The following is a 16,294-nucleotide window of genomic DNA, read 5'->3' as shown; positions in this document are numbered from 1 at the left end:
CAAGATTATAATTGAGATCCTCCAAAATATTACACGTCTTTCACTCCTAGGAATCCCATATATCTCTGGGATCTAATTAGCTGTGAACCTAACATGCAGGATCAGGACAGGAGTGCCTAAACAGTAGGAGGGATGTAGAGGAGAGATTTTTACTTATAGTCTTCCTTAGAAAAACACATCGCAAAGCTATTCCTCATGTGAAAGAGAATGGAAAATGCTTGAAAATTTACCATTAGTTTCCAAGTTTGCAATGCAAGAATTACATCTTGAGTTTGGAGGCATTATCAGGATTTTCTTTACTAAGATACACTGTACAAAATGTACAGCGTATGGGCTGTGAGATTTCTGCAGGATTGGGAAAGAGAAGATAAAACATAGGAACACCTCTGTTTCAAATCAAAACAGAGTATCTTCATGGCCTGTAAAGTTCCAGTATTGACAGTGGCTTTGTCTGCCACAGGTGTGTTGACCAGAATCATTGTTGGGGTAGTAAGACAGATGCCAAGTGAATTACAGGAGGCTGAATGATGCAGATGGGAGCTGTGTGGGTCATGCTTTGCCCTTGGAACAATTCCTACCCTTGCCATGAATGCCAGGTTTTGTCGGCAGTTTAGGTGCATGCCAGTGACCACTGTCCTTGTGGGGAGGCAGCTTCCCTGGTTGCTTTGCCTGGCTCAGTCAGGTGAGGCAGCACTGGAGGCAGCCTTGCCTCTGAAATTGCAACTGTGGAACACCCAATGCACTGCTATAGCCTCTGAGGCATGGGACACCATTTCCAAAGGGAAACAGTGCTCTTAAAATTGTAGCTTCTCTACCGGGAAGTGCTGGCTGTGTTTGAGAAAACATGAATATACCTATTTTAATTCTTTTTTTAAATGATGCTGTTTCTTCCAGTGGTGGCAGTTGCTATTGCTTCACTAGGTCAAAGTGCCAGTATCATCTTCAGTACTTTTCTCATGGAAGTGCCCAGTCCAGTTTTTCTTGGCTGGAGTTTGTGTACAGCATCTTGCTGTACACAGCCATTTAATAAACTGTGGTGGTTCAGTAGAATACAAAAAACCCCAGGCTGCTGCGCTAAGCAATTTTTTTTTTTATTATAAGAATCTTCACTTTTTAATATTTTAATGTTGCTTATTTTTTATAGTTTTTAATCACAATTTCTTCACTGTTTTATGGTGCAACACAGTAAACTTTTCGTGGTCCAGCAGTATTTTGTGTGTAATTGATGAAGGAACCCTCAGGAATGGACAGAAACTGGGAGAAGCAGCAGTTCATCATACTCATGTGCCACAGGCAAAAAGTTTCTGTGGCTGTTCTGCAGACCAATGGATTCTGTCAGCAAGCACCTCCCAGTTTAGCGCAGCCTGGGCTGATATTGCTGGCAGACCTCCCACCAGCAGAGGTCTGGTCTGCTGTCAGCTCACCAGCATCTCTGCTAACACAATGCAGAGGTAATCACAGCTTGCAACCCATCATATTCCCCGCTTGAGACTGACCATTCCACCTCTGAAACAATCTATGTAGCCTCTGTCAGCTTCAGCTTTAGATTGGCCTGTTGCTTGTGAATTGTTTCTTGAATGTCTGTTCATCATATTGTTACAAAATGAACTCACAGATATTTTTGTATTTCTCTTCAATTATTTACATTAGCTTGCCAGCGTAGGGCAGCTCAGTGAAATAGGTTGTTCTAGTTTGAAATGTTACAGTGCTTACCGTTTCATGGCATAGATTTTCAATGGAAAAAGGTGCTGTTTGTATTTATATGTATATATAAATATGTATATTTATTTATGTTATATATTGCACATGCACATTTTGAAACCAGCGTGATACAAATTTGGTGAGTTATTTGTCCATTGTGGACTTGCTGAAAGGTACATTTATGGAGGAAGTTCTTTTAAAAATCAATTAAAATGGAACATTGTGTTGAATGACAGAGCAATATTTAGATAGCTCTAGCCAGCATGTATATTTATTTTTAGTTCTACTTCTAAATTTCACCTTAAAAAATGAGAAGTTTTCCTTGTCAAAATTTTCTGCATTTCATCCAAGAGAAAAGGGATAATATTTATCTCTTAAGAGATGGAAAAGCATGAGATGTGCCATACATCATAGTGCCATGTTGCACAGTTATGCATTATTCCATGTGCTTGAAGATGCTGACTCCATGGTGCTTCCATCTCTTCCAAGGAGACAGTGCGACAGTAAATGGGTCCTCAAATGTGGGAGGTCCACCTGGGCTTAAGGTTTCTGGACTATGGATTTGTGCTTATTTGAGTCTTTTTTTGAAAAGTGGGGCTTGATCAATAGCGATTTAACTTCATTGACTTTGGGTCCTGTTGTAAGCATAACTTCTGTAGAAATCAAATTACTTGTAGTAATGTTGCTTCTAAAGAGACAAAATTCTGACTTTAGTGAAGCTGGAAGGTTTTTCTCCAGTGATTCAGTAAGGTCAAGGGTTCACTTAAAGGTTGGGAGCTCTTCAGGGGTTTTGTTTGTTTGTGGGTTTTGATGGGTTTTTTTAAAATTTGGATGTCATGCATATTCCCTTTGAAATTATGCACCACAGTACTAAGTAAAGTACTGCTGATGGCATTAGAACCACTTATATCTGTCAGCCCAAAGAAGAGCCTACAGGGGGAAAATACAGCATTTAAGGTTAAAGTTAACGAGTGCAGAGCATTAGTTTTAAAGAAACAAATGCACACATTCTTTATGCTCTGTAAACTCCTGCAGGGCTTGTCTCTACTGACAAAGCATATGTGTGTGTCTGTTGGGGTCATGTTTGTGTGTTGCAGAGTAGTGAAATCTGCTTGAGTTACCCTAACAGTTCAGTTACTCTGCAAGATACACTCGAATTTGAACATCCTTTATTAGCTTCTAGTGAAAAATATGTTTGCCTGTTCTTAAATGGGGAAGCCCAAACCACCCTCAGCTCAAAGCAAAGTGTATAAACCCATCCCTTTAGGATCTGAAGTCAAGGTATCTGTAAAGCATCTACAGTGAAAACCTGTTCTTGCTGAGAAGACTGGAGAAAAGAATAAGGTGATTTTAATTTCTTCTTCAGAAAGGGGTGTTAGTAGAGAATAGTAGTGTTCATTCTATTTTTAGCTCAAATGACTAGATTTTCACTTGATTCAGAAACACAATAATGAATTGGGATTTTAAAAAATCTTGGACCAGCACAATGTTATGCAACATTTTCTTGCCTTGATAGAGCAGATTTGACCTCTGGCTGTAGGCTGGGGGAACCACTGAGACAGAAGTATTAAGCTCAAAACAAGAGAGGGACTTCTGTCATCCTACACATTGAAGTCTGCAAGTCTGGAAGAAATGAGACTGTAGTGACTTGGAGAATGAGTAAAGGACTGTGAGAGCAGAAAATTTAATATTGACCTCCTCTAAAGAAGTAATTTATTATAAATGTTGTTCTACAGTATTTGTAAAGCCCCCGTATTTAATTCTATGGAAGTTTAGTTTATAATAATCTGCCTGAAATAGCATTTATTAGTGATTTCTGAATTCTGTTGTGACCTGAATATTTCTGTGCTTATTTTTTTATTTCATGTGTATTTTCAGTAATTTAAATAATACAAGATGAACTGCAGCAGGAAGCTGGAAATGTTGAAAAGTCTTATTAGTATGTTTTTGATTATGCATTTTGAATTCTTTGTAGCTAAGAACTTTTATGTGACATCTGTCAGTATTTCTTTGAGACAGTAGATGCACTGCAGTCTCTTCATGTCAATTAAATGAAAGTGCTTGTTCATTAATTGCCTAAGTTCTTTCTATTCTCTTGTTAGTCTATCTTTGATCTTCTCCAATATTTTCATCTGGAATCAATGTAATCTTTCTTGCTATGTAGCAGACAAATATACTGGAACATACTTCTTCCTCATTTCCTTCTCAGAATAGAAAGATAATATGTTATGATACTTGATCTTCCAAAGCATAAAATAATGCACTATTTTTTTTTATTTTCACACCGTCAAAGAAAATGCAAGTGAAATTTCAAAGATTTGGCTGCATAATAAATGGTTAATTATGTGACCTACATGCTGTGTCTCGGGCACAAACCTGCTCAGTGGTCTGTGATAAAAGGCCTTATTAAATATTGTAGTGATTTACGTATGTCTGCAGGCAGATATAACCTTTAAAAAGGAAAAATATAAAAGGAAACAAAGGGAAACTGCTCAAAACCAAGTCCCAAGTCCTGTGGGCTTGGAAGTAGGGAAGAAATAAGTAGCACGGATTTAAAGCATCAAGGCAAACATACTCTTAAGGAAGATGTGTTCATAGTGGCTGCCAACAGCTGTGCAATATGAGAAGCAATCTGTCCGTGGTCTTGTAATGTACATTAGTTTGTTGTTCTCAAACTGATGTTCTAATTAATTTTCAGCCTATAGTGGGATCTTTTCTACCCATGCCTTTATGATCCATCCAGTTTCCAGTACTACCCTGCCATCAGTCATGTTCACTCAATCTCTTGTCCTCTTTTTAGCAGGGGATTGTATGGGCTTTGTTTTTCTCAATTATTTTATTTTTATTCTCTTTAATGCTACATGCTTAGCACTGCCTGAGACAACAGCTAGAGTGTGCATTTGCTTATGGGTAGAACTTCGTCACAGTTCTGTGTCCCTGCCAAAGCTCATTCCAGGGTTCCTCTTGGAAAAGGTGCTGCAGAGCAGAACCCTGCCCTGTGGTGAAGGGTTTGTAATGCCAAAGAGCAAAAGTGTGCTCCGTGGTTTGTTCATTTCTTCAGTCCTAAAGTTCCCCAGCTTTAAGCAATGTTTTGGATCGGAACTGCACTGCAAGAGAGGTTTACAGCTCTATACAGAGTTCAGATGACAGCATTTATGAGTTTGGTTCTTAGGTTACAGATCATTAACCCTGAAACATTAATTGGATTTGCAACTACGTGAACATAGGTTCCCCAGAACTGTAAAACCAAGCAGCGATACTTGTGTTTTCATGTTTGTTGACCTGTCTTTTCATGGAGTAGTGTGAGATAAGGTGGATTTTTTTCCTCTGTGCAATTTCTTTGCACAATGTCCTGTATAGCCAGGCAGGAAATGTGAAGTCTCTAGTCAAGATAAAAGTACAAGATTATTGACATACCATGGTTTATGTGACATTTTTTCATTCACTTCTCTCAGCCATGAAGTGTTTGTGATAGTATCTTTGATCTTCCCGGTCCCAAACAGCAGTGTTCCAAACACAGTATACAATTCCTAAGTATCTTTCATCCTGCTGTATTTATCAACTTCTTTTGTTTTTCTTCAAACCTCTTTTATTTTGCCAGCTCTTGAAAAGAGTCTGGGGGCAAGCAGACAGCCTGACCAGGCACAGAAACCTTCTCTAAGAGAGAAAAGAAATTAGGCAGACTACCATAAGCCAAAAGTTGGCATTGGGATTACTTTGAAATTATGACAGGCCAATGATTATTAATTGCCACTAATTGTCTGCGAGCCCCAAGTAGAGGTGCTTAACAAACTGGCATTACTAGGAATGATTGTTTTACTGAGCTGATAGACTCTCAATGAAGAAGAGCTACACTCTGTTTTTTAGCTTGGCTTGGTTTGCCTCTACGTGTTAGTTCCAGAAGAAAAGAGAATGCATTAGCAAAGCTCTTTCAGGTCAAAGGAAGTACTTTGTCTCTTGGCTTGTCAGTATCACTGGTGGGAGGCAGAGAACCATGATGCTGTGTTAATGTGTTAGAGTACTAAGCAATTCTGCTGTCACACCTAACTCAGCCAGCCATAGTCTAAAAATTAGGTCATATCTGACCTAACACTAGGTGGTTGGTTTCTGCTGGGTTTTGTGCTCGTTTGTTTTAAAGAGACCTCTAAGTCAAATAATGAAGGAGGAAAAAAGCAACCAACAATAAAACATGAAGTGGATCTCTTATAATCCAGCTGCTGGCAATATGCAGAGAAGACAGATGTGCAGGCATGCATGCTGAGACTTCTACCTCTCCCACTCCACAGGTGTGTGTTTATATAGTTCTCTTATACTGATACTGAGTGGACCCTGGTATGTGTCACATGTTACTGGGTGCTCCTGTTCTCTAGTTATGAAAATCTATGTGAAGGTCAGCCATGACTGCTGAGTCACATCAGCATATGTATTCAGTTAACCAAAAAATACAAAGTTTTTTGGGCTTCAGGTGTATTTTGAGCAAAAGAAAGTTACTTTTATATATGTACTCAGGTACATGCATTCCCTTGTGAGTAGCGTGTTGAGTCTTTTTAGGGTTTGTTGAGAGGTTTTTGTTTGCAGCAAGTCTTTGGGAAATTGGTTTGTTTTCATGAAGCTGTTCTGAAGCATTTTGTTTGGGTTATGGTAAGGGCTTCTTGTGAAATACACAAACAAAAGCTTGTCAGGTGCCAGAAGCCAAGGACTTTCTCATGTCTACCTCGCTTGAAAGCACCAAGAGGGAATAGAAGCAGGGAAGGAAGCCAGGTCCTTCGCATGGAGGGCAATATGTGAGGTAGACAAGAGTTGCATTCTGTACTGTTATGACAGTGAGCTGAATAAATACAGTGGATGCTGCCACTGGAGCATTTGAAACATAGAATTTAAAAAGGCCAGGAAAAAAATAGCAAAACAGTTCACCATCTTTACTAAGAGATTTACCTGCTGTCAAGTTGAACTGATAGTCTTTCATAATTTTTTGGCCTTCTTAAGATATACTCTGTTCAGTGCAAGGGCTGTATAGGTTGTATGGGCCTCTGAGCAATCTGGTCTGGTGAAAGGTGTCCCTGCCCACAGCATGGGATTGGAACTAGATAATCTTTTAGGTCTGTTCCAACCCAAAGCATTCTGTGATTCTGTATTTATCCTTATGTTCAGAGAGCAGCTAACAAATTGCAGATGTGGTTGAGATGTGAAGAGCAATGAGGAAACAGTATGCTTATTGTATATATTTAGTTCTTCACGTCTCTTATGATTTAGAAAATATTTCTCTCTGCTAGTATTCTGCTATTCAATTTAATATTTAAATACTTGTAAAAAAAACCCTTTCTTCTGGTAAGAAAAAATTACTATTTTTAAAGCTTGCAAAGATAAATATTTAATACCCCAGTGGGTATAGCAGCACTTTTAGCAAGATTCATGAGTATCTGATGTGCCTGAAACAATTCTGCAATCTTAAGATTAGACCACCTTACTAATTGCTAAAAAATGGTTTTTTTAGTATCTTGTGTAGCCCTGAAGTGAAGAGCACCCCTGAGTATTGACCCCTCCTTTGTCTCCTCTTTCACCTTCTCCTTCATGGCCCTTTAGAATTGAAAGTCAGCGCTTTCGTGGGTTTCCAGCAGAGCTGGGTCAGGAAACAGCAGCGTAGGAGAATTTGCATGTTGATTCCCATGTCTGCAAAGCAAAAAAAAAAAAGAAAAAAAATCCACAAAAAAGCTGGAGGCGTGAAAGGCTTTAATTTTTTTACCTACACTCACTAAAGAGTTTTACACAATTGCAGAGTGTATTTGCTGTCTGATACCTGAGACGAGATGAGATGAGACGAGATGAGATGAGACGAGATGAGATGAGATGAGATGAGATGAGATGAGATGCATCACTAGTGACTCGTTGGAGTGGGTACCAGAGGTACAGAAGGCAGTTTCTTAGGCTGGGTTTCCTGCTTGGCAAAGTGAGCCTGGATGAGTGCATTGTGCAAACTGAAAGAAGGCTGAAGGAGAAGTTTTAAAGGGAGGGAGAAACTCATTAATCTTTTTATCCAAATTTTATTCATCCCTTATGAATTCACCCTTATGGTGAATTTTATTCATCCCTTAGTTTGCCAAAGTTGACATATCATGCATATTTAAAATACCTTGGTGTTTTGGGGTAGGTTTTTTTTGAGGACAGTTGTTCCCAAGTGGCACACCAGTGATGGTGTGTGAGCTTGATCAACTCACTGATTTCACAGCATGTTTTAGAGGGTGGCAAATGAATTCAGCTTTTGAACTCTGAAGCTGATTTATTTACTGCATCTTAAGAAGAAGGATTGGTAATTCCAGCATGGACCTGCTATTGCAGCTGCTGGGCTCTGTGCCCATGTGGCAGTGTGCTGCTGGAGGCAGCAGGGCTCCCAGCAGTCCCCGGCGCTGCCTTCCTTCCTGCAGCTCCCAGGATCATTGTCTGCTTTCCCGGGCACCTGCAGGATGCTGCCGACAGCAAAGAAAGCCGTGTGGCACAAGGCAGCAGCGCTGAGCCACGAGTGTTGGCCTCCTACTGCTGAACCTTTGGGGACCATCTTAAGCACTGGGTATGTCTGGTCAGGAGGTACAGCAGTAAGCCTGTTGTGCCCACTGCTGGCGGTGCACCCGCAGTTGAGAGTGGGACACCTGTAACGTGCTCTGGAAGGAGTCTTGTCTCATAGACAAACTCCTATTGACTTAGTGTGATGTCTGTATTTCTCCCACCATAAAGCCTGAGAGCAAATGAGCAGGTTTTGGTGTTTTTTCAGAATTAACACTTTTTTGTCTCTGCCTTAGAAGATGTAGGGTAGAGATGGTGCCATTCAATTTCTTCCATTTTGTTTTGTTTGCATAAAGTACCATATGTGCAAAATAATGTTGCCTTGGCTTGTTCTGCCAACTGAGTGCTCTGGTTGGCTAAACATCTTCCTGCTAAAAAATGTATAATTAGAGAGTTTTTATTTTAAAGGTAATTTTAAATTTCTTCTAGAAAAAGTCTGCTTTCCTCTTATGATAGCTTATCTTTTTCTTAGCTTGGAATTAGTTATTGTTTGCTACCTTAGGTAAACTTACTATAGAAGTGATTGCTATAATCCACAAAAAAATGTAATTTTCTGGTTAAGAGCCAGACAGTGGGTATCTCACAAGAGACATAATCCAGTTTTCTTCCTTTTCAATTAGAGCTCTAGATCCTAGCTAAAATTTCAATTCTACTCAATAGTTCTGCTTTTTCCTTTTTTTTTTTTTTTGTATTTGTGCGTCCTAATATTTACTGCTGCCTTGTTTCCTCCTTTATATTAACAGAAGTATTTTATTGAAAGGCATTACTGTTACCTCCACAGATACCTTTCATGGCAATTCATGCATTCTTCTTTGTTCCTTTGAATGTTTTCACTGTGCCATTCGCAAATTACATTTTCATTTACTTATCTTTGAGCATAAACCCATCTACAAGACCTTAAATTTTTTCCTGTTCTAGATGGAGACCTTTAACTGTAACTACCTGGTTGCTGTTGTCTGACAGATACCTTTTGGTTTCTTTATAGTGCTTTGCTGTGCGATCTCTGGGCTGGGTAGAAATGGCAGAAGAAGATCTGGCTCCTGGAAAGAGCAGTGTTGCTGTGAACAATTGCATCAGACAACTCTCTTACTGTAAAAATGACATCAGAGACACTGTTGGCATTTGGGGAGAGGTAAGAACAGAGTGAACTTCTCCTCCTCTTGGAACATCCCTCTTGCATCATAAAACATCCCAAAGGAACAATTCTGTGGACAAATATGTCCATGTTTTGTGTTTGGGATTTCACTACCTCAGCCTGGCACTGCCCAATATATGAAAGGGTTCAGGGAAAATGTTGACATTTTTGTTCCAAACTGCTCAGGACAGCAGATGCCACAAAGATCTCGCTTTCATGTTACTTCTTTGCTAGTACACACCTGTGCAATGGCAGTGCTGGGGACACACAAACCAAACTGTTGAAATTCAGTAGAAGTCGTCCTCCTGACCAGAGATTTGGGTGTGATGCTTTGTAACCGTATTTTGAAAGGTTTCACAATGACAAAGGGCTTTAAGGAAACCCACACTGGCATGGCTTGTTTCCATTTCATGGTTCTGAAATGTATGAGAAGATTGGAACTGAGGGACAGATGGTTTATCTTCAGATGATTATTTTATCAGTGTTTCAGAAGGAAATTAATTACATACCGTTAGTCTGTCTGTTGGCTCCTCTCCAATAACTCTTGAATCTGTGCACCAGTGTCATGCAGTTTTGAAGGATGCCAGATTCCCACACACTGAGGGAAAAAGAGAGAACCCAGCTTTCCTCTTTTTGGTTTACTGAAGGGTCAGTGTGCCTTCATCGACTGGACCACAGTTGCTCTGTGCTTCTTTCTGAGTTGGCAGCAAAGAGAGGATAACACTGTGGGAACTTGGGGAAAACTTAAGGGAGCTTTAGGTTTTGTGGTGTGGAAAATAGGTGTGCTGGGGACAGATGAAGAAGTGGAAGATGTTGAGGGGTCCGAAGTGAAAAGGTAGGATGTACAGAGGGCATAGGAGACAAAACCGCAGTAAAACATCTTTCTTATTTGATTGTTCATGGAAAAACTTAAACTTCTTCCAAATCTTATTTTCTACCTCTCTCCTGAGGTATTTTCTGAAGGGTTACAATAATGTGGATTTGCCACACAAGATCTGAATACAAAAGTGACAAAAGAGTGAATGGTGTAACTTTCCCTTGTGTGATCTAAGAGAAATGGCACTGCCAAACAAAAAAGAAATCAAAAGAAAGACTTGTCTACATTTCAGTATAAATTTCAGGAAAAATAACATTCAGTCTCCCAAGTTACTGTTGCAGTCTGTGGCTCGAGTTCACTATCTTGGCTATGACCGCAGCAATGCTGAGACACTACGGGGGAGCATCTGGGAGAAAGTGCCCTTAAAAATTAAAATTATGTTTAAAGGAACACATTTATAGTGTTCTATCTATCTATTTAAAATAACTTCAGAAGGGGTTATATGTGAGAAATATATATTGTACATATAAATGAACAGAGTAATACTGTTTTCCTTTCTTTCTTACACCTGAGAACAGTTTTATTTAGATAATATGGCTAGACAAGCAATTAGATATGTGTAAGTCATGGACTTTGGACTTACTGCTGACCCAAGGAGAAGAAAAACCCCAATATCTTTACATGTGTGTAACCTCATCCATTTTTCAGATGGCAGCACTTTGATCAATTTGAAATATATTGTTTAGTTTGAGCTCATATGCTTTTGTTTTGTTTTAAGAGATAATGTTCACATTTTTTTCTATTTCTCTATGTCAATCCCCTTGTTCTTTGTTGGAAACCCTTGCAGTTTTTCAAGCCAAGTTGGTGAAAAGTTTTGGTCCTCTTGAATGGATGTTTAAATTAAGAATGCTATTCATTAAAAAAAAAAAAAAAAGTCAGCCTGACAAAACAATAGAGACACTGTGCTTGAATAGGCAGCTCCTGAAGTAAACTGTCTTTCTGATTCTAAAGGAGTTCATTACATCCAGCCATATTTTCCTGCCTGCAATGTAAGGCTTCAAGAATGATTAGAAGAGGCATGTTTTAGAGAGGAATCTGAAAAAATTGTACTCCACCATGACATATCAGATGGAGCAATTATAGCAGGAATCTATTATGAAGCTAGATGACTGTATGTAGGGGTTTTAAGATTGCCTGAAGATTTACTTTAGCTAGAATGTAATAAAAGTGAAATTGGGGTTAGGAGTAGCCCCAAGTTTTCATGGTTTAAAAAACTGCAGAACAAACCACAAAGAACTCCCACACTGTGGGTAAAATCCTGACCCTGAAGAAGCTTTGTTAGTGAATTTCATGTGGGATTTCATGCCCTTTGCTCCAAAAGAAATTACCTATAAATTTTGAACTGTTCTGTAAAATCTAAAAACAAAAATGCTACTCATCTGTTTGTGTTGCTCTTTTGCCATGAATTACATTTCTGTACATTACAATACCACTTACATGAAAAAGTATGGCAAGTGGTTCTTGCCATTGACCTGTATACAGCAGCCTCTAACACTTCCAGAAAAACTGCTGGGATTGAGCCTCTCTTTCCTTTATGCACTTTCCCTGCATGGCTCTTCCTCTTCCTCATTTCAAACCATCAGATCTCTGCAGCTCTTCAGCAGTCTGAGACATTAAAGCCCATGTTCAAGCTCCCAGCCTGTCTAAATAACTTCTTTTAGACCTATGCAGTGTTTTCATCTCTAAAATAGCTTTTGTATAATAAGGCAACAAAATTTAGCAAAATATATTGCTTCTGGCTGCAGACAAGTGATCCCCCTGAGCATTGCAAGGATAATTTCCTGTGACTTACGTTGCTTATCTGCCCATTCTCCAATTTTTTTCCAGCTGATTTGGATTCAGTTTCATTATTCTAATCCCAGTGTATTTTGCATGATGAACAGATTTTACCTTCCTGTAATAATTTCCTTGTGGAACAAATATATAAGTAGAAAATGGGCCCAGAAAGCAATTTTTGTGACAGTTGGTTGCATTCTTCACACAATTTGTTTACTGCTTCTGACCTCCAAGCAAATTTCTCCCTCTTTTTCTTTATGATGTTTCTTTTTCTGTCTGCCACTAACAGCTCAGTGCTGCTGGTTTGCCCCAATATTTTTTTGCATGACTATCACAGCTACATCTGTTTCTGCTTCTCCAGGAGCAGCCTATATATCCAGCCTTGCATCTTGGCCACAGTTGTGCTTTTTCCATCAGGCAAAATATGCTTGTGTTGGCTTTGCACATACCAGGTGTCGCCTATCTCTCCCACATCCCTCTTGGTACTTGCACTGCCAGCTCTGTGTCACAGCTTCTCTTTGAATCCGTTAGGAGACCTGGGGTTGGGAGAGGAGATGAGCAGTGCCTGCCCCTTGCTGCCTTGCCTGCAAACAGTGGCAGAAAGCCCTGACAGAGTGACATGAATGTTCTTCTCACACAGATACAAAATTAGACATCATTAAGACTTGAGCCACTGTAACCAAGTGGGAAGAGGGTTTCTGTATCACTGAGGTAAAGAAAAAGGTCAGTTTTGAAACATTAGTCAGTAGGGATTCAGACCCTGTCCATTCTTTCTGTTCATGTATAGATTCTGGCACAAGAGAGGAAACAAATTACTCTATATTTAGCTGATAGCTTCCACCTTCTGATTGGCAGGAGCTTGTCTTACTGCTCAGCAATAGTTCCAGGATCATTTCTGTGGGATCTTGTGGTCTGCAGAATATATATACAGCCTCCAAGAAGAGGGATATTACATGTGATAGAAGAGGCAGCAGACCTATTACAAATGCTATCAAGAAGAGGAAGATGAACATTTGTGAATTAGTATCAAAAGGAAAATTGTCTCTAAATTCGTTTCCTATAAGAGAAAAAAGCATTATCCTTGTTCTTACATGCCAGAAGAACCGGGGAGAAGTCCTGCCTCCAGGATTCTACAGTCACTAGCAGAATTCACATTCAGGTCTTAGTGCTGGGTTTTCCCCTTTAATCTTTCTTCAAAGAGTATTCCATAAATCCTTTGACATGTACAAATTGCTGTCTGTTCCCATAATCCATTGGTTAAATTTTATGGAAACAAAATACTTTGAAGGGAGGAACCGTGCCTCAAAAGTACAGGTTTTAGTATATATTACTAATGTATACATTTAGTATACATTACATATATTATTATATGTAAGCTTTTAGTAGTAAGACAGATCATGACTTCTCATGTATTTGGAAGAATGTACTGAAAAAAAGATAAACACATAATTTGTTGAGTAACTCAGTAGTTTGGGTCTGAATGAGTTGCATTTAAAAGACATCAAAGATTTTTGTGATTGGGATTGTTTAAAAATATAGCAGCAAGATAACATTTTAGATCTTTTTCATACCAGAAGTATATGAACTTTTTTCATTGGCTCTTGGAACAAACCAAAACTTTGAGTAAAGATGAAGCTGAACAGCACAGATGTAACACCTTGAGCCCAGCCAGTTTGAGAGGGTGATGTACTGTGTAATTGTACTTTGTGTGGAATTGCAGGGCAAAGACATGTACCTTATACTGGAAAATGACATGCTGAACCTGATTGATCCCATGGACCGCACAGTTCTGCACTCGCAGCCCATCGTGAGCATCAGAGTCTGGGGCGTGGGGCGTGACAATGGTCGGTGAGTGTTTGCTCTCCTTGTCTGTCTTGACTTGGTGCTATTTCAGTCTGCTAATACACAGTACACGTAATTCTGTCCCAGGGGCCATGAGAAGGTGGGTAAATTCTTCTTTTTCTTGCTGGTGTTACTTTTTAAACTCTCTGCTTTTTGTAGTGTATCACTTACATGTTTTGTTAAACCTGCATTGAACAAGCCTTTCAGGTTAATTCAGTCAGGTGCATAAAACTGCAGGCGTAACATTGATTTGTTTCAGATATATGTAGTACTTCTTGGTATAAAAGCATGTTTTCAAATATGTCTCATAGTATGTTTCTCCTGGCTATGTGAAAGCATGCCTTCCTGCTGCTCCGAGTTAAATGTACTGCCAATGCTCTAAATGTGTGCATGTGTTTCTACCTTCTTGAGATATTTCATATGAAGGAGAAAAAAGTTGGATTGAGGGAAAAGTAATGGGTTTAAGCCATTACTATTACTTCTAGTTCTTGATGTAAGAAAATCCCCAAGGGTGTTGCAGAAAACTAAGGTTTGTCCCTGAAATGTGCCTGCCTGGGAGCTGAAGTTTTTCCTTGTGGTAGGGAGCAACCAGGAGTGTGTGCTAAAGGCCTTCCTGCCCTGGAAGCAGTCTTTCTTTAGGTTTCCTTCCTGACGGATCTTTTGGTAGCATTCTTGCTTCTCATGTAACGTTGCTGTGGAAACAGGGTTGTGAAAGTGACTTACTTGGAACAGGACAGTGAGCTGTCTCCCTGTCTGAATGAGCATTTTGATGTACCAAAAACATTGCCATTCACATCAAATAAGTCCAGGATCTTAGTATCCATCCTGACACAGGGATAGTAAGGATTGATTAACACTAGTAAGCTTTTTCTTTTTGTGTCCATGTTTGATAATGGTCAGGTAAGTCCTGCCTGACTGATACTGGCTGTGATGGAGTAACCACATCAGTGGACAAGGGAAGGGTTGCACATGTCATTTACCTGGACTTCTAAAAGGCCTTTGACACACTCCCCCACTACATTTTTCTTTCTAAATTGGAGAGAGATGGATTTGATGAGTGGACTGTTAGATGGATATGAAAGTGGTTGGATAGTTCCAGAGGGTAGTGGTCAATTGTTCAGAGTCTCAAGGGACATCGGTGTCAAGTGGTGGCCCTCAGGGGGTCTGTATTGGGACCAGTGTTAGTTAATATCTTCATTATGACATAGGTGAAGGTATCAAACACACCATCAGCAAATTTGCTGATGACACCAAGTTGAGTGGTGCAGTTGGCACTCCTGAAGGATGAGATGCCATCCAAAGGGACCTAGACAGGCTCAAGAAGTGGGCACATGGAAATCTCATGAGGTTTAACAAAACCAAGTACAGGGTGCTACATCTGGGTCAGTACAACCCCCAGTATCAACACAGGCTGGGGATGAACACATCCAGAGCAGCCCTGCTGAGGAGGACTTGGGGGTGCTGGTGGGTGAGAGGCTGGACATGGCCCAGCCATGGGCACTCACAGCCCAGAAAGCCAAACGTGTCCTGGGCTGCATCCAGAGCACCGTGGGCAGCAGGGCCAGGGAGGGGATTCTGCCCCTCTGCTCTGCTCTGGTGAGACCCCACCTGGAACCCTGCATCCAGCTCTGGGGTCCCAGCACAGGAAGGACATGGACCTGTTGGAGCAAGTCCAGAGGAGGCCACCAAGTTGATTAGAGGGATGGAGCACCTCTTGTACAAGGAAAGGCTGAGGGGACTGGAATTGTTTAGCCTGGAAAAGAGAAGGCTTAGAAGTGACCTAATTGTGTCCTTCCAGTACCTGAAGGGAACTTAGAAGAAAGATAGGGCGAGACTATTTGCAAGAGCATATAGTGACAGGTCAAGGGAGAATGGTTTCAAACTGAAAGAGGGCAGGTTTCTCAGGAAGAAATTCCTTACTGTTTGGGTGGTGAGGCACTGGAACAGGTTGCCCCAGAGAAGCTGTGGATGCCCCATCCCTGGAAGGGTTCAAGGCCAGTTGGATGGGGCTCTGAACAACCTGGTCTAGTGGGAGGTGTTCCTGCCTATGGCAGGGGAGTTGGAACTAGGTGATCTTTGAGGTCACTTCCAACCTAAGCCATTCTGTGATTGTCAAGATATTTGCAATAGTAGGGGTTTGGGGGTTTCTGTCTCTAATTTTTGATGGGAAATGTAATTTCAAATCTGAAAAATCTTTCCCAGTAAAAGATTTTAAAGGTAAAAAACAAGTCTCTGATTATCAATGGCTAAATTTCCAAAAGGAAAGGTGACTAATTTTTCAGGTGACTAAAGGTTTCTAATTTTTTTACTTTGATAAATGACTGATTGTTGACTGGGCATGGGTTAACTGTTTTTCACTTCCATTGGTACAGATTTTTGAGAGATCTAAGAGGGGCAAATCCAGT

At 40.2% G+C, this 16,294-nt stretch overlaps 1 protein-coding gene across 15 annotated transcripts in view; it reads left to right on the top strand.

Moving 5' to 3' along the window:
• APBB2 (amyloid beta precursor protein binding family B member 2) overlaps positions 1-16,294 on the top strand; it is a 184,869-nt gene that overhangs the window by 109,912 nt on the left and 58,663 nt on the right. For all 15 annotated transcript variants that reach the window (XM_032108080.1, XM_032108082.1, XM_032108084.1 and 12 more), the window contains 2 exons: positions 9,245-9,391; positions 13,768-13,895. In XM_032108080.1, the coding sequence (XP_031963971.1) occupies positions 9,245-9,391; positions 13,768-13,895 (275 nt within the window). The remainder of the gene's footprint in view (positions 1-9,244; positions 9,392-13,767; positions 13,896-16,294) is intronic.

The sequence above is a fragment of the Corvus moneduloides genome, chromosome 5, assembly GCF_009650955.1.
Source record: "Corvus moneduloides isolate bCorMon1 chromosome 5, bCorMon1.pri, whole genome shotgun sequence".
Classification (NCBI taxonomy): domain Eukaryota; kingdom Metazoa; phylum Chordata; class Aves; order Passeriformes; family Corvidae; genus Corvus; species Corvus moneduloides.
The sequence above is the reverse complement of the archived record's forward strand: the minus strand, read 5'-3'. Positions and strand labels throughout refer to the sequence as shown.